This window comes from Rousettus aegyptiacus, unplaced genomic scaffold, assembly GCF_014176215.1.
Source record: "Rousettus aegyptiacus isolate mRouAeg1 unplaced genomic scaffold, mRouAeg1.p scaffold_m13_p_12, whole genome shotgun sequence".
Lineage (NCBI taxonomy): Eukaryota > Metazoa > Chordata > Mammalia > Chiroptera > Pteropodidae > Rousettus > Rousettus aegyptiacus.
The window spans coordinates 46,084,005-46,107,193 of record NW_023416287.1 but is presented as its reverse complement, the minus strand read 5'-3'; the positions used below and the strand labels follow the sequence as shown (position 1 = coordinate 46,107,193).

The window sequence follows — 23,189 nt, the reverse complement described above, 5'->3', positions numbered from 1 at the left end:
TTGGCATTCCCACATTTAGTATCTTTGACTAGTCTACATTTTTTTGACTATTTTACTTTAGTACTTAAAAATATCAATTTTAAATTGAAGAGGGAGAGGAAAATGTTTAATTCCAGGCCCTTTTCTAAGATCATTCACTCTGTTCTATGTATCTCAGACTTCCACTACCACTAAGGAACTATGACTCATCCAGACTTAAACCAGTGGCAGTGACAAAGGTCAGAGTTAGCTGAAACCTAGGACTAACACTTCTCATTTCGGCACCTTATTTCTTGCTTCATATTTGAACTGATGATGGTGCATGTGCAAAAATGGCCTCCCTCTGATTAAGAGAACTGTGTCTTGCAGATCATCTCAAGATCTGGATTTGGGATTTTAGTGCTGTATCTTCAATAAAAGAACAACTTAAGAGGATTGTAGAGGTTGTCTGATAATCTCATGATGGCCTGATGTATATAGTCTTGTCTCAGGAGGTGAAAGGACAAGGAAAGGAGTTAAAAGTGGGTCAGGGGGTATGAAGGAGGAGTGCTCCCTATACCTATCAACCAGTGCTGACCAAGAGAGATCTCCGTGAGGGTGGCACTGTCATCTGTACTATCCAGTATGGTCACCACTAGCCACATATGGCTATTAAGCACTTCAGAACTAGAAGTGAATTGAATTTTAAATTTAATTTAAACATATTTTAAATTTCAATAGTCACAAGGGTTAGTGGTTACTATGCTGGAAATGCAGAGCTACACATTCTTTTAATTTAAACTGTTGTTCTCAAAGGTTTGTATAAATTCAACTATGTGAGTGTCTACTGGGTGTTAGGAACTGGAGATATAAAGTGAATTCAGCACAGTTCCTACTCTCAGGGTGCTTGCACGCTGGTGGAAAAGAGAGAGATAAATAGACAATGACATTATACTGTTACGTGCCTTAACATCACAGAGAGATGGGAAGTTTATTATGGAATTACAGAGAAGAGAGTCCTAATGGGTCAGTGGTATCAGGGAAAAGAGAAGGTGAGGTACACATTGAGGATTAAAGGATAAACAGGAGTTGGGAGTGAGGGTAGACTGCAGACATGGCTAAGCAAAGAGATGAGAATGAAGGAATGTGCAGGAAAGAACTTATGGTTGACTGTGGCCGAAGCATAGACTGAGTCAGGGAGAGGTGTTGTAGGCATCAGATCGCCAGGGCTCTTACACAACTTATTAGGGGCCATGAACTTAATCCTGTAAGTGGCAGGGAGCCTTCAAAAGGTTTCAGGCAGGAATGACAAACTCTGGTGGCATGTGCAAGATGGAATTCGGGAGCTAGGAAGAGGAGAGGTAAGACAAGACTGATGAGCAGCAGCACGCGCAAGAGCGTGCTGAAGTCAGGCAGTGCTGAGGATATCTATTATTCTTAATGTCTGAAAAACATTTAGTAACAAAATTGTTATTGAAATTTCCTGGATTAGGGATGGAGACTGAGGAGAGAGGTCTTAAAGAATAATTCCTTATAGTCTACCTTTGATAAATGTGGAGAAGACGGAACCAGCTACCAAGAGAGAAAACAAAAGACAAGAAGCTAGTGTGTGTGTTGTTTGGTTTGGAGAGGGAGAGGGAGAAGGAAGAAGAGAGGCAAGAATATGATTTTATTTAACACGAAGTTGATTTTGAGGATCGGGCAGTAGAGATATACAATACCAATGGTGCAGACAAAGGTTTGAGAACTTTGGGAAATATTAGCATTGGGAAGGATGCGAGATTTTCTCCCAAAGGGCAGTCCCTGAAAAATGAAATCTGGAGAACAGCAGCAGAGTTTTCTTTCTGAGGCCTGTCTGTTGTTATTAGTATTATGAAAAGAACAACCTTTAGCATGTGCTTGCGTGAGTGTGTGTGTTTGACAGAAGAAATAAGTGGAAAATTATAATATAGCATTAACTGTTTTTAATGGAAATTTTTTTCTTTTTCCTTCCCCAAAATAAAGGAAAAGATATTTAAGATGATATAAGTTTGAAATTATTGCCTTATTTTAACCCCACTATAATCTAAGACCATGCCAATATTTCAAACTTATTCTACAAACTATGGGTGCAATATTGGTCTTTCCTAAGTAACAGTAAGTAACTCACTGTTTTATTTCCTACTAAACAGATGAATTTTAATCCTAACTTTATTGTTTGAAAACTGGGATGAGATTAAGGAACCACTGAAGCAACATGATTAGTAAACTGGGTCAGAGAGAGTTAGCATCCTGAATTTCAATTCAAGATTTGTGAACCGACCCAGAGGGCCTCACCTCGGAGTCCGAGCTGTCCAGTTCAGCCAGAGTTGGAGCTTTGAGAAGCTTCTTCCGCTGTGCTGGCACCTGCTGTGCCGCACATAACCCATTTTCTTTCGTTTGTGACGTTAAACTTCCATTCACCATTGATGCTTCCACAATGTTCTTTGGAGATTGAGGGGTAGTGACATCTGGTAAAAGAAAGAAGAAAGCTTACCTTTTCTTGAGCCAAGAAAGGTAATCAGTGGACCAAACCTACTTTTCTAAGTACCTGCACTCAGAAACACACAATAGGTGACATGGCATTTTTATGTCACGCGAATACAACATAGAGGATTGATAAAATAATGTCTATATATAAAAAATATTTTTGTTAGACATTAACTGTTGGATTCAATTAAAGGAAACTTTTAACTGACAAATTATATAGTCACACTTACAGATTAGAATTTAGAGCTGGAAAAAATCCTACAAATAGCTGATTTCAACTTCCATATTTTTCAGAGGCCCAGAGAGGCTAAGTTTTACTTTATAGTCTCAAAAGAACTAGTGATAGATGGATCAAAGTGATGGCATGCATAAAGCCTTATGAAGCATAGGCTGTGAGATATAAAAATGGTTTGATTTAAAATAGCTAATAATCTATATTCATATAAACATGAACACAAAGAATCTGGGATACATTCCCTCTGATGAAACTGACTTAAATTATTCAGAGCTTAAGCCTGAATGGGAAGGCAATATAACAAATGAAAAAACTGCAGCAGTACAGGGAAGAGTGCAGAGTACAGAGCACAGACTACAGAGTACACAGTATATAGATTATAGAGCACAGAGTTTATAGTAGAGTACAGAGTATAGAGTATAGAGTACAGTAAGATGCAGAGGGTTTTGGTTCAAAGTCTAGCTCTGCTGCTAGTTACCTAACTTCTTGTTTCCTCATCTGTAAAACGTGCTAAAAACAGACATGGGTTTGTTGTGAGGATTAAATTATCAACTGCATATAAAATACTTAATGCTATGTGTAATAAAGGCAGTGCACAATCCATGTTAGCAATTATTAACACTGAGTTGCATCTCCATTAGCAAGTAACTAAGGCTCAAAGTGATTTAGCCACATAGTATATAGCAGAGCTGATACCTGAATCCTCGTTAGCATTCATTATAAAGGCCACCTTTTGGTACCATAGCTTGTAATCTTCCAATGAAAGTAGAACTAATTTTCTTCTGTATTTCAAATAAAGTGTTAAACATGGACTAAGTTTAATAACTACTAAATTAGAATATTTAAAAATCATAAAAAGCAGTCAATGCATAATTTAAGTTCTGGACTAGCACCATGGACTGATTTGTGCACATGGAACAGTCTACGAAGGCCCTTTAGTTGAAGGGAAAGGGTACACTAGGCACTAAAGTGATAAAGACATGATTAATGCTTCTTCAGGAGGGGAAGGCATTGTTACTGAAGTTATTATAAAATATAAGAATGTTCTATTTATAGTAGTTTTCCCTCCAACATATATATGCTTGACGTATAAGAAGTGGATTTCCAGGAAACATTCAGTATATAAGTGTGTTCTAATATAGCCTTCCTTGACATTGTTTAAAGAATCATGTAAATTATTTATTATAAATGATGCATATCTAATTTATTATTTATAATTTCTTCTTATTTTTAAGAGATCAAGAAAGCCAGAGAACATGCCCGTATGGACTGAGTAAGCAAGGAAGAGGGGAGGAAAGGAAAAAAAGAAGGAAAAAGACAGATATACCTGTTAATCATTTATCATTTTACATAAAATTTGTAATAAAAAACTTGACAATACATACTTTTTTGTTTTTACCTTTTTTTTTTTTTTTTTTTGCTCTGTGTAATAAAGGCAGTGCACTTTGCATGTTAGCATTTTTTATTACCTTTCCTGTTATTAAGTAGCTTGAACAAATACATAATTGGGGAAGGAGGTATACTGAAGAAGATGAAAAGGCAAAAACGGGAAGTTTTTACACAAATTATAAAGGTTAAAATCTTTAAATAAATCTTTTATAAAGAGGTGTAGAAAGCAGTAGGCTGTCACACTTAGGAGAGTAATTTAAAAGTTTCCAGAAAGCAAAGGAGGAAATGGTTGGGCTAACTGATTAATTCTTATTCAAGAAAAAAGGTAGTGTTTAAATTTAGTCTTGAAATATATTTTTAAAAATCTTATTCTATAGTGTATATTATTTTATGCACTTTCTACATTGTTGTAGTAGCCTTTAAAGAGAAAGCACAAAGTTAAAATTACACACATCTACACACCCCTCTCAGCTACCCATATTCCAGTCAAGGATCCCAAACCGGACGTAAAGTGAGAAAAAGAACAGACTCAGATTCCCAGGGCTCACATTCCTATTCTACCAGGTCAGAGCTTCCATAAGAGGGAAACTACCAGTAGTGCATGGAGGAACAATGAAACAGTTTAATGGTTACATATTTATTTTAATGTTTCAGAAAAAAAATTACTATATCAGACACATGATTTTATGGATGTTTCTGCTTAAGACATTTTAAAAAGTCAATTATGGTAGATTAAAAAATTTAAATAGTACTGGTGACAGGAACTTAAGTCTGGCAAAATTTATGAGGGTATTATCTGAACTGAAGTTAAGAAAAAACTGTTAAATGACATGAGGTGATTTCATTTGAGTTCATTTCATTCTCAATGCAGGGAATCTGAGAAATTACCAAATAGCTCTCTAAATGCCTAAACATTGTATTTGAGCTCACAGATTGAGAATAGTAAAATAAACACCTGTACTAAATTCAAAGCTTTGAGACAAATGGAATTAATAAAAAATATGCTATATAAATCAGATATCAGAATAATCTCCACATATAAGACTAATACTATGTGCAATTTCATTACATATTACATATGTGTAAAAGACCCAGTTGAACATATTTTTAAGAGATTTTTTAAGTAGATTGATTAATTATTCTTTTCTGTTCAAATGAATAAATCCTCCTTATTGCGTCAGTGTATCAAGTGAGAAAACCAAATACTTAGATAAGGCTTTGTACTTCAATATAAGACAGAACTTCTTGAGAAAAAACTGGTGATATTTATAAGTAAGCCAAATATTTAAGATGCTAGACATGGTTTTAGAGGTCACATATCTCAGGTTCAGAATCTAAAATGCATAACCATGATATTAAATACTTTATGTACTAACTTTATGTGTTAGATGTATCAGCTGCTGCCTTATTTAGTTGGAGGAAATATAACTGGGATACAGATTATATATTTAATATTTGCACTGGAGAAAGAAATTATACGTACCTTAATTAATGTTGAATGAATTTTTAAGATTTTCCACTAAGAAATAATATTTCTAAGACATACCTAAGCAACAGAATATACTTTATTATGACTTATTCTAAACTTAAGTTATCTATACTACATGTTTAAATATTTACTCCTTGGTTCTTTAATTTTCCAGCTTAGAGAAGAAATGCATTCTAATCTTTGCATTTAGGTTAGAAGAATGTATCAATATTTTTCATTTATAATTTGGGACATTTTAATTGATTAGTTAAAATGCCATGATGAAAATATAAAAGTAGCACAAGAAATCAAGAATGAAGTATATGGAAATGATGAAGTAGTACAAAATAAATTATACCAAATGATAAGTGTGAAAATGAATAAAAATGTTTTCATACTCTTTCATATCAAGGAGGTTAAGTACCAATAGCCTTCTTCTCAACACATAACCCATCATATAACCTATAAGAAGACAAAATACACCTATATATAATGTATGTGTGGGCATGCAAACTGTCTAGATCAGCTACCTGTGCCTAATTTGTGCTCAGGTAGCCAGCCCTCCCACACAGGCCAACTGAAGGAAACATCTTTAGTAGATAATTAGGGGAGAGAGTCTGTAATATATGTACCACCAACTTTTGGAGATTAGCAGTAACATATATCTTTCAAAACATTTCTGAGTTTATTTTCCAGATCAATTTTTAAAATAAGATTACTCTGAAAATGGTCAATAAAATAAAAAACATTTCAAATGGGTAAAGAAAATAGAAAAAGCTCTTCAGTGGTCAGTCAAATAAAACGGAAATTTAAAAAACAGTTGGGAACTAGTTTATGAGTTGAAAGATACTCAGTAAATATTCATAGACAGACTATGATACTAGACCTCTCTGGCCCTTTAAATATGAACTTGCATGCCAACAATTCCATAGCATGTAAAAGAAAATTCTAGAAGACAATATTAGTCTCAACATATCTCATTTAATGGCAGCTTCCAAATTTAAAAATTCTAACTTGCAAAATAATTGAGATTAAGTTGGTTTGGAAAAATCACTCATATATAGTTTAAAAACTCAAATTAAGAAGAGGACTGATTTTACAGATCAAATTTAGTCGCTAATAGTTACTTGTTTCACTATTAATCCCTGTCTACTTAACAGAAGCAGCCTAAACTTGTACTACAAACCAAGGGCACATATTACAACCAAAGCCATTACAATGCTATTCTGTTTTTATATTCTACTAGCGGTCCCCAACCTTTTTGGCACCAGCGACCAGTGCTTTATGAGAATCTAATGCCTGATGATCTGAGGTGGAGCTGAGGCTGTGACACTAGTGCTGGCGAGTGGCTGCAAATACAGGTGAAACTTTGCTCCCCTGCCATCTGCTCACCTGCTTGTGGCCCTGTTCCTAATAGGCCACGGACCAGCACCAATTTGTGGCTCAGGGGCTGGGGACCCCTGCTTTAAATCAGCACTCAGAATCATTTGTGACTGGGCTCTATCTACAGGGAGCAAAGTGTTAGAAAATATATCTCTTGCCCATCAACTGAGGAGCAGTAGTCCTCTAAAGTAACTGTTTAGCTACTTAAATGCTTTAAAAAATAAAAAAAGTCAAAACTTTGTTTCTTGAAAGTTTTTTCTATTCTCTTAGGTGAAGTTGTTTTAGATTTTGACATTATTGCTTTAGAAGAGTGTGGGTGGGTGACAACAACTATAAGGATTGGCAGCCATATTCCATAACCATAGGTATGGCATAACAGTTCTCCCACAGTCCCTTGGTAGGCAACAGATTTATTGCAGTTTTAATTTTTTAAAAGCAGAAAGTTTCATTTTACTGACCACAGCTTAGAAGAAGCCTTTCAATTTTCTTTTTTGACATGTTTGAACAAGCAGATGAATGAAATATATTTCATGGAAACACAAAATCCACGTCAGGTGTGAAAGTGCTTTTTTTTTTTTTACCTGACAAGTCAAAACTGTAAGACATGCTAAGTGGCCGCATTGCTGAAAAAAGAAAACAAAAATAAAAAGAAAATAATTCAGCTGTTAGGAATATAAAAGGAGAACGAAAAATGGGGGAAGATTCAACAAGACCCATAGTGGCACATTTCAGACTATAAGGCAGAAGGCAGTGAATAAAAATCTAAAATATAATGAAACCATGAGTCTTAGTTTCAATTTTATCACTAAGATGTGAAATGGAGTAACAATAAAAGAAAAAAAAATTTTTAAGAACATGTTCAAAATAAAAGCATGATAAGATACAAACATTTTAAAGAATCATAGTATAGGTTTCTTGACTTAAATAGAAAATGTATCAAAAGAAAAAAATAGTCATGTTTAAAAACATGGTTTCAGGGAACATACAAAATCTTTAAAATTTAAGGATAAATATGTTCTTATATAATTAATTTCAGGATGAAAATTTGGCTTTCTGCTTAAAGGTGAAACATTTTATTTAAAAATCTCATTCAAGATTAGCAGCATTACAATATGTCAATAAACTGTCTATTGTAGGCAGTATAACCTAGTAGCTGAAAAGAGGACTCAGGAGCCAGGATGCCTAAATTTGAATCTCAGCTCTGCCACTTAATAGCAGTGTGATTCTGGGCAAGTAACTTAACCTCTCTGTGCTTCAGTTACTTCATTTCTCAAATGGTAACAGCAGTACCTATCTCCTGAGATTGTTATGAAGGTTAAACGGTTTCATACAAAAAAAAAAAGGTGCTCGGAACAGTGCCTGGCACATAGTTAAAGCTTAATAAATATAATTTCTTACGAATAACTTATTTCCTGCTGAAATCGTTTGTTTTTAAATTTTTATTACATACTAAAAACTGCTAAATTGTATGCTTTCAATGGGTGAATTTTATGGTAGGTAAATTATACCTCAATAAAAATGTTTTAAAAAATGTTATTACAAAGATTTGATGAATTTGCATATTCATGACAGTGAGAATTATCTATTTTTGCTACAGCCCAAAATTCTTACCAGGACTGTCTATTCTATGACTCAGGCTCAGGGAAGACAGGTACCTTTGTGGTCATAAGAGAACAGAACTTCAGGGCTAGTGGGGAGAGAAAGACAGGGATATCAGGTGGAATGTCTCCCCAGCTCGTTCTAGGTAGACTGCCTATGGAGTCCTAACACTCAAATTTAATAGAATGCAAGTATCTCTCAATATGTTTTTTGGTAGATACTTTGAAAGGAACAACTTATATTTACAACCCAAAGTCTCAATTAGTATCAAAAAAATGATGCGAAGGAAAAGCATTGAGTTACATCCCAAACACAACTTTGCAAGATGTCAGAATCATATGTAGATGTGTTTTAAAAACCACTTGTGTCAACAAAGGAGATGTGAATCTTAAATGGACAAAAAAAGGAACTATTTGTTTACAATCATACTATTGTTTGATCAGGAAATAATATTTCAGATATTTCACCCTAATATAAAATTAGAAGGTAACTTTTAAAGAAGCATTTTACTGTTTTGTCTTGTAGAAAAGTGGGTTAGGGAGTTTGTGTTGATAAGAATAATCCTCCATGTACCATTAAAAAATTTCTGCATTTCTAAACTCAAATACTATCAACTCTAGGTTTCCCTAATTATGTATAGCAAATAAAATACTACATATTCTCAAAGCACTCATCACTATTCTCTAATATCTTCTTATTCTGTTCTTCTCTGATACATGAATATATCTTCTGAAATAAGACTGACTACTGCATAAGAAAGAGATACTACTGTTTCCTGGAAGATGAGTTTCAGATTTTTCCCAAGATCTTTATACAACAAAGAAGACAACAACTGAGCATCACATCACAGCAGTTATGGGGTTTAGCAAAGAGATGCTTTTGAAGTAACAATTTATATTTAAAACCCCAAATCTCAATACACTATGAGATGTTAGGAAAAAGAAAATGATCAAATATGAACAAAGACTATGTACAAGAGTAATTGCAAACTTACTAGGAAAAAATTGAAATAATCTGCAAAACAATAGTAAAATAGGCTAAAAAAAAAACCCTCCACAATTTAGACATATGAAAGGATAAAAACATATCCTTTTAAATAATGTTTTGAATCATATTTAATGGCATGGGAAGATGTTCATTCACATACAATGTCAAATGAAGAGGAAAATACTGTACATACAGTTTTCATTTTATAATATACAAGTAGATTTGCAGTGAATGCCTAACCTAACCTAACCGAACTCACCAAAGCAAAATGGTATAGCATTACATCTACAGAAATAATAAGCCCAAATCCTTTATTGTCCAATTAAACTACTACCCTACAATACGGTTTTATTATTTTTCCATAGTAGTTCTAACTCTCTTCTCTCAAGAAAAATGCATATACATGATCTTTTTTTGAAATTTGCATCATTTTTTTATATTTCAGGGGATTCACAGATCTTCCTCAGGCCCATTGAAGGACTCCCAGAATTAGAACTCTTGGTTCACATGGTTTATATGGTTTGGCTCATCATTACATAAATGTTCATATGAATCTGTCACTTTGAATGCTTTAAACATAATTTTTAAGAGACAATACTTGCTGCCATAAAAATTGGACAGGGATAAACTGAAACAACTTTTACTTTGTAGCTTTTTAACTAAAAGATACATTCAAAAATTTCAAGGCCTATGATAGTATTTTTTTACAGCTTCGTCCCTATACTAGGGCTTGGGAACACAATAAAACAGACATAGCCCTGCCATCATGAAGGTCACAATGTAACGAAAGAGCCAAGAGTCAGAGGATATCAACAGGGAGCGAATGAAGAGTTCAGACCTGGAAGCAGGAAAAGCAGTCAGAGTTGATGCAATAAACTCGACAAGTAAAGATGACAGCCTGGGTCAGGATAGTGGCTGTTGGGCTAAAGAGTGGAAGACTAGGAAGATTCAGAAATACAACTAACAGGCCTGATTGTTAAGAGTCAAAGATAATGCTGAGGTTTCTTTCTTGAGTACACTGAGATGGGGAAATAGGAGCAGATGGTTTGGGGAGAAACCAGATGAGTTCACTTGAGGACTTGTTGAGCTTGTCTTGCTTGTAGAATATGAGAAGGCCCTATCTAGCAGACAGATAAATGTATGAGTCTGAACTTTTAGAGAAATCAGTGCTGTAGACTGGGAACTGGAAGATAGTCAGAAACAAAAGCCATGGTAAAGAATGTGTGGTTGCACAGGAAAAAGTGAGCCCAAGATAGATACTTGAAGTACCAAGAAGAGTCTGAAAGAGGTAGTAAAAGAGATCAGAGGAGAAAACTAAGGAGAGTGTGGTGTCACAGAACTGATTCCTTTCCTGTTCAGGTGCCACTATAATCTATTTTCCTAACAAAAGTTTCTCTGAATTCTTTGAGCAGCTTACAAATTGGAGGAGAGTTATAGAAACAAAATGTTTACAAACATTTTATAATACGGTCTATCTATAAATAAAGATCAATGTGTGCTTATAGTATAAATTAAAAACATTAAATATAATAAAAATGAAGTTTGAGGATAAGTTAAGTAATATCAGATAATAATTGATGCTTTCATCACATAATAACATATCTTTAAACCCATAATTAAGACAACAGAAACTTAAAACTATATATCTATGACCTATTTTCTAAAATATAATTACTTATTTTTGTACATATGTTACAATTTATAAAGTATTTTGACCAAAGTCTTATTTAATTCTTACATAAAAGCCATATTATAGGGTTAGAGGAATTTTTACGTCCTTTTGCTGACAAAGAAACCGATGCTCAGAGAGGTGAAGACACTCTCCTAAAACCACAGTCTACAGATACCGGCAGAACTCTTTCCACTGTGCTATGATGCTCTTGGATAGCTCAGTATCATATAGGAAAGTATTTCCTATTTTATGCATGTCAAGTATAACTATCAAATAAGTGTGAGGGTGTGTGTGTGTTGATGTGTGTGAGAGAGCAGAAAAAGAGAGAGAGGAAGGGAGTCGTGGGGGGGGGGGGGGGGAAGAGAAATGAACAAGGAATGAGAACTGCATGGACTATCCTGACTTTGCACCATTGTACCATTATTTTTCACTAGAATGGTTACATAAAGACACTTTTTCAAGTGGATGACTCTAGAGCAGGAGTGTGGCAAGCAGCGGACTCACCTAATCTGCTATGTCTAATTTCTTCTGGCGAGACAGGCCGCAGCTTCCTTTCTGCTTTGATTTCTTCTAATATTCTTTCATGTAGGCTCCGTGGCCGTGGTGGGGTGGGCTTCAGTTTTCTGGCTGAGGCCTTGAAAGAAAATCATAATGGTTGGAGACTTTGAATAGTCGTCCTTAAGTAATCTTTACTAAAGTCCATTCATAGTATAGTATTATGCAACTATATTATATTGATGGCATCACTGCTTGAAAAAAGACTATTTTCAAGTTGTTATCAAGATTCCTAAACAATAAGGAGATTATTGAATTTCACCAGGATTTAATCATATGTACTCAACTAATTTAAATGAAAGAATTTTGCTAAAGTTATAATTATGTTTCCTATTCATAAGCATGATAGGCAATCAATTGAAATGCGATCTATACTTTATCTAATACTATTATTGTTTTGAAACTAATATTTTTGAATAAGTCATCACAGCCTTCGTAGATTATTACTATTATTTTTATTCTATAGTTGAAGAAATAAAAGTTCTGGTAGGCTAATTAACTTGCTCAGAAACAAGTGGTTGCTAAACTTTGGAGCTAGTGTGTAAATCCAGGTTCACCTGATTCCATGCTTTCTCTGCTGAACAATGACCTGCCTTCTTAAAATCATTTCACAGATGGCCTCTTTCCCTTCTTCTAAAAAGATTTATAAAAGAGGTAATTAATCATGCTTTAGATGTAAAACACTGGGGCAGAAATACCATTCCCTTTCTAGTTAATGAATATACACAGGTTTGAGAGGCTTTGGTGAGCACTGGCTATCAAGCCAAGAGGAAAAGAAGTGAAGAACAGAGAAACAAAACTAACATTCATCCAGATTAGAATATTCTGACTCCATGGTTATGAGAAAATACTGGTAAGATAGGAAGATAATTAATATAAAAGCGGATGTACAACAGAGTGAGTTTATTTATTGTAAAATAGTATCCAAATGACGATTTACTCAAGGAGGTTATTAGCACTACAGAATAAACTGGAAGGGAAGTCCACACTGGGAACAGCTTGGTATTATATTTAGCCATTATTTTAGGAGGTATTTGTCCAGATTTTGTACCATAACTCAGGTTGTTTTGAGTTAAAACATCCTAAGACAGCCTTGTAATGAATAAATTTTAAGTATTTTTCTGTGACTTAAATGTAATTTACAGTTGGGTTTCATCATTCTGAGAGTGAAAGCTCAGGGTAAAAACTAACCACTTTAAGAGCCAAATTCTAGAGATCACACCCTAGAGGAGAATAATGCATTCTGTAAACTCCAATCAAGAGGAATATGTCAAATTACATACTGGATTTAAAGGAGGTCTTGATCTGATGAAGTCCAGGATGATTTCATGAGCACTTTTTTTCAACCGAGGAGGAATATCACCATTTACCTGAAAAAAGAAAAAATAGAAAATTCTCTGACTATAGGATTCTATTATAAGTTTCTAGGTACAGCTGTTTTCTCGACATGTCACAAAATGACTTAAGTAATTTGTATTGTAGTAATGTAATCTGGCTCTACTAAGGGCACATTTAAAATCATTAAAATGGAGAGTAAATGACTGTGCAATTTAGAGCAACAATAACTACTGTCAAAACTGAAAAATTCCAGGTTAACTTTAGTTCTATGATTTGGGGATATTATATATAAGACACATCCTTTTCAACAAGTTTCTAAAGTTATAAACGTGAATGAAATCAATAATATTATGCTTATTGATTATTTTATAATTTAAAAAGACTTTTGGCTCTTATTTTCATCCTTGTAAAAGACCTAGGTAACAGGAAAGACTAGTGCTGTGATTCACCTTCACATAAGATAAAACTTGGCTCAGAGCGAAGATCATATCTGCTATATTCGAAGAACTAGTAAGTAGAGGAGTTTTTTTAGAGCCCAGGTCTATCTCTGATTCCTGCTCTTTATGTGTTACAAAAATTTTTTTTTAAAGAAATTTAAGAAAGCTCCAGAGACCTACACACAAAAAATAACAACCTAGCCTCACATTCTGAATACTCAGAAGGCAGAGTTTTAACTATTTTGTCATGTTTATTTCCTAGTCTCATATAAAAAAAAAACTCTATAACACTTTCCCTCCTCTACTCTGGCGACCTATTCTTTGATTACCTCATTATATTCTAATAAATCTGCAATATAAATTTTACTGAAGAGGAGAAAAAGATAATTTGGTTATTTCTCTAACATCATGGTTGATTTTTTAAATTTTGATAGGTTAGATGTTTCTATACGTATCACAATTTGTTACTGAAAATGTTATGTAAAATTTTAGAATTATAAAATTTGATAAAACCTTTTTCAAGTATTTTCTAATGGAAATAAGATTTCTTGTGTACTTATGAATCTTAAACACTATTTTAAGTGCTCAGTCAGTGATCAAGTTGGTCATTAATTATAAGTTTTGATTTTTTTGTCAATGTCATTATTTTGTGTCAACTAAGAAATAAAGTTGAATTAAAAAAAAAAAAAGAAAAAAGAACTTCAATGCTGCTCCCAGGCCCAGTCCCCTCCCCAACTGAAATCACCCTATCTGAGTTTAGGGTGTTTGACCAGCCTTTTGGGCCCCACACAACATCCACTCTCCTCTTCTTCCCTGTGCCCCACCTCCCAGCCCTGAATGAGACAGGACAGCCCTTTGGCAAGATTAAGGAGAAAAAACTGCTTGAGGCCAGCCGTGCTTGTGACTGCTGGTACCTGGTTTAAGGAGGGCATGCAACCAGCAGCAGAGCTGGAAGCCTATGTGGTGTCATCCCTACCTGTGGATTTCATGTTATATAAGGTACTTTCTAAAAATCCTTATTCTATAAAGACAATTTAATCAGACTTTTCTATTACTTTCTATTCTACCTCCTGAACAGGATATTATATAATTTTCTAGCCATTTTTCATATGCTTTTAATGTTCTTTCCATCACAACAGCAGGGTTGAGAGAATGGATTAAATAAAGCCAAGGTTCTAAATTCCATCCCCAAACAAGTACATTAACTTCGATTTCCTCACTAGTCAGAAACTGTATCCTAATTCCAATTACAAAATGTGCATCAGTGCTCACATGGGAGATGCCAGGACATTATGGATGTGTCACTGGAAGTCTTTACTTGCAGGAAGAAAAGTAACTTTGTGCAGATATCATTCTACTGCTGGGTCCATGAAATGACATACTTTCATATAAATATAGACAGGACACAACTAGAAACAAGCTCTCTGAGCTGCAAAGGTAAATAATTTCTGGATGAACACAAATAGTAGACCCAGAAGTAAATAAGATTAGTTATAGAAATTCATCCTTTGAACCACATGCCTTAAATGGATAACTTCTAAACAGATGTTAAATTTCTACATCTTTATTTTTAAAGGTGAGTTATTTTAAGTTATTTGTTAGAATTAAAAGTACTCATTTGAAAAACGTCAACTGAAATGTTTTAAACTTCTAACTTAATATTCTGAATAATATCTGACATGGCTAAGCCATTCAATTCCTACCATCATCACTACAATATACAGAAAAAAAAGTGGATTACTATGGTATAGTTATGTAGCTTTTAAAATTTATTTTTATTTATTATTTATCATTATTTATGCCTATAGCACCTGGTCTTCCAAGGTGGTCTCCCAACCAGGCCTGACCCTGCTTAGCTTCCGAGATCAGACATTAGGCTTGTTCAGGGAGGCATGGCTGTAGACCATAGACCATGGCTCCATTAGGGCACAAACCCAGGACCTTCTGCATGTAAAGCAGATGTGCGAACCACTACACTATGGAACCACGTCCTATAGTTATGCAGTTTAAACTGGAGGATGAAATTACAAACATCTCAACAAAGTTCCTCCGGTACAAATGAACCATGTGTGAAAAACCTTTGTCTTTTCTCTTTACAAAAATATGTATTTAAAGAAATTAGAAAGTGGCACTATATTGATAACAGTAAAACATTTTGTTAATACCCAATTTTTGAATGATTAAATATGAGTATCTGAGTTTCCACTCTCATTTATCAGGTATATATAACAAAGTAATCAAAAATCTTAGCCCATTAGTCTAAAACTTTCTCTACATGAAGCCAAAAACCACTAGAAGATCCATCTGCCCAGTTCCTTGTACTGGTGCTCAGCATGCACTTATCCAAGTGAATTGCACAAAATTAGCCAGAGAAAGAAAAAGGAAAATAACAATGGCTACCATGAAACAGAAACTTCTATAACGTTTTTCTTCACTTCCTACCCAAATCCTTCGAGTTGAAAAAATTTTATGATTTATATCTAAATATACTAGGTAGAAGTGGCAAGCAAATGCATCACTGATAATTATCATAAAAATACATTTATAAAACCACCTGTCATTCTGAAACTCTGAGCCATCAATGAACAAAAAGTTATAACTTGATCTTTGAACAAACAACATTTTTTTTCTATTTTTGTCTTAAGTAAAACAGATCCGCTAATGATGAAATAAGCCCATGACTAAAAATGTATAAAGCCAATATACAGTTTAGTGATTAATACTGGACCCCTAATCAAATTTTTGGCCAGCTTTATTCAGGTATAACTGACAAACAAAAATTGTATATATTTTAGCCATTACTCTCTTAGCAAATTTCAAGTGTATTGTTAACTATAGTCACCGCACTGTACATTAGCTCCTAAGAACTTATTTATCTAATAACTGAAAGTCTGTACCCTTGGACCAGCATCTTCCCACTTCTCCCACCTGACAGTGATTTGTCTTTGTGTGTCTGGCTTACTTCATGTAGCATGATGTCCTTCTAGTTCATTCATGGTGCTGCAAATGGCAGGATTTCCTTCTTTTTTATGGCTGAATAATATTTCACTATATATGTATACTATATATGTACACTACTGCTGATGGACACTGAGGTTGTTTCTATATCTTTGCTATTGTGAATAATGCTGCAGTGAATGTGGGAGTGCAGATATCGAAGATCCTGATTTCATTTCCTTTGAAAATACAGTTGGCCCTTGAATAATGTAGGGGTTAGGAGTACCAATCTCCCATACAGTTGAAAATCTGCATGTAACTGTAATCAGCCCTCCACATACTCAGATTCCCGGCTGTGGAGCTGATCCTTAAACAACATGGGTTTGAACTGCATGGCTCAATTGAACTCTGTGGGTCAACTGAAAAAATCCATGTTTTAGTAAACTCATATAGTTCAAATATGTGTTTAAGGGTCAAATGTACATGCAGAAGTAGAATTGCTGGATCGTATGGTATTTCTATTTTAAATTTTTTTGAGGAGCCTCCTAATAGCTGTATCAATTTTACTTTCCAACAATAGTATACTTAGGTTTCCTTTTCTTACCCCCCCCCCTTGCAACACTTGTCATCTCTTGTCTAACAGATGTGTGATTTAGATTTTCATTTCCCTGATGACCAGTGATGCTGAATGTGTTTTTCATACACCTGTTGGTCATTTGTACATCTTCAGGTTCTTTGCTCATTTTAAAATTGTTTTTGTTTGTTTGCTATTGAGTTGTATGAATTCCTTATACTTTGGACATTAACCTCTTATCAGGTATGTGGTTTCCCTAAACAAATTTCAAAAAAGCTTCTTTTTATTAAAAGAAAAACAAATACCTCCAACATTGATGCAAATTCTCCTATATATAAGCAGCAGTTACAAATAATAAGACTAAAACAACAACAAAAAATGCAATAAAGACATAAAACAACTACAAGTAAAAAAATAGCATAATCCTAACTATTTTCCAAACACTTCTTAGAACTTTTTACCTTGGAACTTTTAAAAAATTCTCATTTGATCTACACAGCAACCCTATGGTATAGGTACTATTACCGCCGTTCCAAAGATGAGAAATTTAAGGCATATAGAAGTGAAGTAACATGCCCCAATGCTACAGAGTTAATGGCATAACTAATAATTCAAATATAATTACCACACTTCCAAAATCAACACTCTTAAGCATCACACATACTGCCTAAAAGACATTTAAAAAGATGTCTGACCTTACTCATTAAGAAATGCAATATTAAATAAGATTGCAATTTCACCTGTAGAATTTGTATATAATTGATAGAAGAGGGAAGGGTCCCAGCCTCTATTATCCACGTTGAGCCCTCCTTCTGAGAAGCCTGGAGGCGGACACCATCTTGCCTGTGTTGAGCCTGCCCCACTGCCAAATTTGATTCTGCATTGAACTCACTTGCTCCACCCTGGTGACTCTCTGGGGCCCCCGCTACCCAATTCACAAATTAATGGACATTCTTGTGAGTAGGCAACCAGCCCCACCCTGCCCTTGGCAGGGGGCTCTTTCAGCAACAATCAACAAGTCCTCTAGTGACAGGCAACCAGCCCCAGCTGATCTGTAGTATTTATTAAACAAATCTCAGGGGTCTGCAGGCCTGAGGAGGGCAGTGGGTAGCCTTAGTGTGATGAGACTTTTGCAAGCGACCACAGGCTCAGCACTGGCACAAAATCTGAATCAGCACTAACCTAGGGAACATGACTTGCTCCAACCTGGTGACTTCTTGGGACCCCACCACACCATATTCACGTACTGCCTGAGGCTCTTTCAGCTGCTGAGCCTTACAGGCAGCCTGGGGTAAGCCTCAGGCCGTGGGGTACCTGGATCCTTTAGCTAAGCTGTCCTAGTACTATTACTGGTGGCAGCCAGCCTCGGTTCACAGCGTGGTCTCTCCCACACACCTCCAGGTCCAGCACAGTCAGAGACCAACTATGGATGGTTTTATAGCTCCTACAGGTAGCCCTGGGCAGGTCAAAACAGTGGGCCTGGGCTTATATGGGAGCTCCTGCCAATGGGACCCAGGACCAACACACCCAGAGGCTGGAATCAGACAAAAGAGAGCACCACCTAATTAGCACCACAAGCAGCATACCCAAAGGGTGATCTCAACAAGCACATGACCTGCTAGGGGAAATCCTACTCTGCGGGGGAAGGTCAGCCCCCACACAGCAGCACATACCCTATTGGTGTGGCCAATCCCCACCGCCAGTCAGCTGAGAGTCAATCACATCCAGTGACCTGCCAACAGCAATTAAGGCATAACTACAACAGGAGAGCACACACAATCCACACAAGGAACATTACTGGAGCACTAGACACAGTTGATCATGGAGATTGTGCCACTTGGCCACACAGTGCACCTATTACATAAACCCATCCGCTAAGACTGGGAGACAAAGTAAATTTACCTAATACATAGAAATGAACAGAGAGAGGTAGCCAAATCAAAAAACAAAGAAACATGTCTCAAATGAAAAAGCAGAGAAAATTCCAGGAAAAAAAAAAATGAAATGAAATGGAGGGAAGCAACCTACCAGACACCAAGTTAAAAACACTGGTTATAAGAATGCTCAGTGAACTAAGGGGAAAACAGATGACCTCAATGAAAATTTTGACAAAGAAATAGTAAGAATAGAAACCACTAAAAAGAACCATTCAGAAATGAAAACTGCAATAACTAAATGAAGAATAAACTAGAAGGAATCAATAGATTAGATAAAGAAGAGACCGAATCAGCAATTTGGAAGACAAGGTAGCAGAAAACACCCAACTGCAACAACAAAAAGAGAAAATAATTTTAAAAAATGAGGCAAGTTTAAGGTGCCTCTGGAACAACATAAAGCATAACAATATCCACATCATAGGGATACCAGAAGGAAAAGAGACAAAGCAAGAGACTAAGAACCAACATGTAAAAATAATGATGGAAAACTTCTATAATCTGGCAAAGTTCAGGAAGTGCAGAGAGTCCCAAATAGGATGAACCCAAAGAAGCCCACACCAAGACACGGAATCCTAAAAGCAGCAAGATAAAGGCAGCTAGTTACTAACAAGGACACTGTCACAAAACTGTCAGCTGATTTTCTCAACAGAAACTTTGCAGGCCAGAGGGCAGAAATATTCAAAGTGATGAAAAACAAGAACCTACAATCAAGACTACTCTACCCACCAAGGCTATAAATTAAAATTGAAGGTGAGATAAAGAGCTCTCCAGATGGAAAAAAAAGCCAAATAAATTCATTACCACCAAATTAGTATCAGAAGAAATGTTAAAAGATCTTATTTAAGAAATAGAAGTGGGGGAAAAAATATGAATAACATAACAGTAATAACTACGTATCTGTTAACAATCACTTTAAATGTAAATGGATTAAATGCTCTAATCGAAAGACACAGGGTAGCTGAATCGATAAGAAAACAGGACTCATATGTATGCTGTCTATAAGAGACCCACTTCAGTTTGAAAGACACAAAAAGACAAAGTAAATGGATAGAAAAAGATGTTTCATGCAAATGAAAACTAAAAACAGAAAACAAAAAACAAAAAAATCCTAGAGTAGCAATACTTACATCTGACAAAATAGACTTTAAAACAAAGGTTAAAATGAGAGACAGATAAGGACATTAAGTAAAAAGAAAAGGATCAGTCCATCTAAATGATTATCCATTCACGCATCCAACACAGGAGTACCTATGTTGGGTACATAAAGAAAATATTGACCCACATAAAGCAACATATATAAAGCAAATACTGACCAACATAAGGGAGAACTAGACAGTAATAAAGTCATAGTAGAGAGCGTTAACCCAAAAGACACCAATGGACAGATCTTCCAGACAGAAAATCAATAAGGAAACAGTGACCTTAAAAGAGGTACAAGGTCAGATGGATTTAACTGATTTATTTTTAACATATTTCATCCCAAAGCAACAAAATGTACAATCTTCTCAAGTGCACATGGACCACATGTTGGGCTACAAAACAAGACTCAATAAATTTAAGACTGAAATTTTATCAAGTGTTTTCTCCGACCACAATGGTATAAAACTAGAAATCAACTACAAGAAAAAAACTGAAATATACCCAAACACAGGGAGGCTAAATAACATGCTACTAAACAATAAATGGGTTAGTAAGGAGATCGAAAAAGAAATCAAAAGATACCTAAAGATTTGAAAACACAACGACTCAAAATCTATGGGACACAACACAGGCAGTCCTAAGAGAGAGAAATTCATAGCAATACAGGCCTACCTCAAGAAACAAGAAAAAGCTCAAATAATCTAACCTTACACTTAAGGAACTAGAAAAGGAACAGCAAACAAAGCCCAAAGTAAGTAGAACAAAGAAAATAAAGTTCAGAGTGGAAATAAACAAAATAGTCTAAAATAACAATACAAAAGATATAATAAAAGAGCTGGTTTTTTGACAGGGTACAAAAACTGATAAACCTTTAACCGGATTCATCAAGAAAGAGAGAGGACCCAATTAAATAAAATCAAAAATGAAAGAGGGGAAGTCACAACTGACTCCACAGAAATACAATGGAATATAAGAAAATACTACAAGCAATTGCATGTCAACAAATTAGACAATCTAAAAGAAATGGATACATTCCTAGAAATATACAACCTCCGAAGATTGAGTCCAGAAGAAACAGAAAATCTGAACTGACAGATTACTACTAATGAAATCGAATCAGTAATCAAAAAACTCCCAACAAATAAAAGGTAGTTGATGGCCGGGTGGATGGCTTCACAACTGAATTTTATCAAACATTCAAAGAAGAATTAACACCTATTCTTCTCAAACTATTTCAAAAAATTCAAGAGGAGATAAGGTTCCCAAGCTCATTTTACAAGGCTGCCATTACTCTGATTTCAAAATCAGATGAAGACATTACAAAAAAGAAAATTATAGGCTGATATCCCTGATGGATGTAGACGCAAAAATCCTCAACAGAATAGTAGCAAACTGAATTCAGCAAAACATTAAAAAGGTTATACACCATGATGAAGTGAGATTTATTCCTGGGATGCAAGGCTGGTTCAGTCTCTGCAAATCAATGTGATACACTACATTAACAAACTGAAAGTTAAAAATCACATAATCATATTAGTAGATGCAGAAAAAGTGGTTGATAAAATCTAGCATCCATTTATGACAAAAATTCTCAGCAAAGAGGGAACATACTTCAACATAATAAAGGCCATATATGACAAACCTACAGCTAACATCATACTCAGTGGGGAAAAAATAAAAGTGTTTTCCTCAGGATCAGGAATGAGACAAGGATATCCACTTTCATCACTTTTATTCAACATAGTATTGGAAGTTCTAGCCACAGCAGTGAGACAAGAAAAAAAATAAGCATTCAAATTGGAAAAGAAGTAGTAAAACTGTCCTTACTTGCAGACAACATGATACCATATAGAGAACCCCAAAGATTCCACCAAAAAACTTAGAACTGATAAATCACAAAATTAACAGTTGCATTTTTACACACCAATAATGAACTATTAGAAAGAGAAATTAAGAAAACAATCCCATTTATAGTTGAATCAGAAACAATAAAATACCTAGAAATAATTTTAACCAAGGAGGTAAAGGCCTGTATACCTGTAATTACTATGCTGTGCACCTGAAACTAATATAAAACAATATTAAATGTCAACTCTAATTGAAAAAGTAAAAATTAAAATTAAAAAAAGACTGACACGCAGACTGAACGTTGAGATAAAAAAAGATATTTCGTGTAAATGGAAACAAAAAGCGGGGGTAGCAATACTATCGGACAATAGACTTTAAAACAAAGACCTTTATAAGAGACAAAGTAGGACCCAATAATTCCACTTCTGGGTATTTATCCGAAGAAACCCCATAAACTAATTCAAAAAGACAAATGCATATGTATATTTATGCAATATTATTTACAATAGCCAAGATATGGAAGCAACCGAAGTGTCCATTGATAGATAAATGGATAAAGAGGTGGTACATATATACAGTGGAATATTACTCAACTATAAAAAAAATGAAATCTTGTCACTTGCAACAACATAGATGGACTTAGAGAGTATTATGCTAAGTGAAGTCAGACAGAGAAAGACAAATGTCGTATCATTTCACTTACATGTGGAATCTAAAGAACAAAATAAATGAACAAAAACAGAAACAAACTCATAGACACAGAGGACATTTTGATGGTTGCCAGATGAAAGGGTTGCTGGGGGAATGAATGAAAAAGGGGGAGAAATTAATATGTGCTAACTGCCAGGTACGAAAACAGTCACAAGGATGTAGTGCACAGAATAGGGAACACAGTCAATAATGTAATAACTATGTATGATGTGGAATGACTATTAGCCTTATTGAGGTGATCACTTCATAAGTTATATAAATGTCTAACCAGTATGTTGCACTCTGGAACTAATATAATATTGCATTTCACTGTAATTAAAAAATAAAAATGATTTAAAAAAAAGAAGAATAGTAAACTTAGCTACATAAGTATAAAAGCCAATGTTGTTGCACTTTGGTATGTAACTATTCTTTTATTTTTCCAATACAACTGAAAGGCCAATGTATAAAACAAAAATGAGAAATCTATGTTAACAGGCATGCAAAGTATAAATTAGACATAACTGATGACAA

At 34.9% G+C, this 23,189-nt stretch overlaps 1 protein-coding gene across 2 annotated transcripts in view; it reads right to left on the bottom strand.

The window, feature by feature from the left end:
- SPIRE1 (spire type actin nucleation factor 1) overlaps positions 1-23,189 on the bottom strand; it is a 196,878-nt gene that overhangs the window by 33,128 nt on the left and 140,561 nt on the right. For both annotated transcript variants that reach the window (XM_036229822.1, XM_036229823.1), the window contains exons 7-9: positions 13,038-13,124; positions 11,704-11,833; positions 2,275-2,447 (exon numbers count right to left, since the gene is read on the bottom strand). In XM_036229822.1, the coding sequence (XP_036085715.1) occupies positions 2,275-2,447; positions 11,704-11,833; positions 13,038-13,124 (390 nt within the window). The remainder of the gene's footprint in view (positions 1-2,274; positions 2,448-11,703; positions 11,834-13,037; positions 13,125-23,189) is intronic.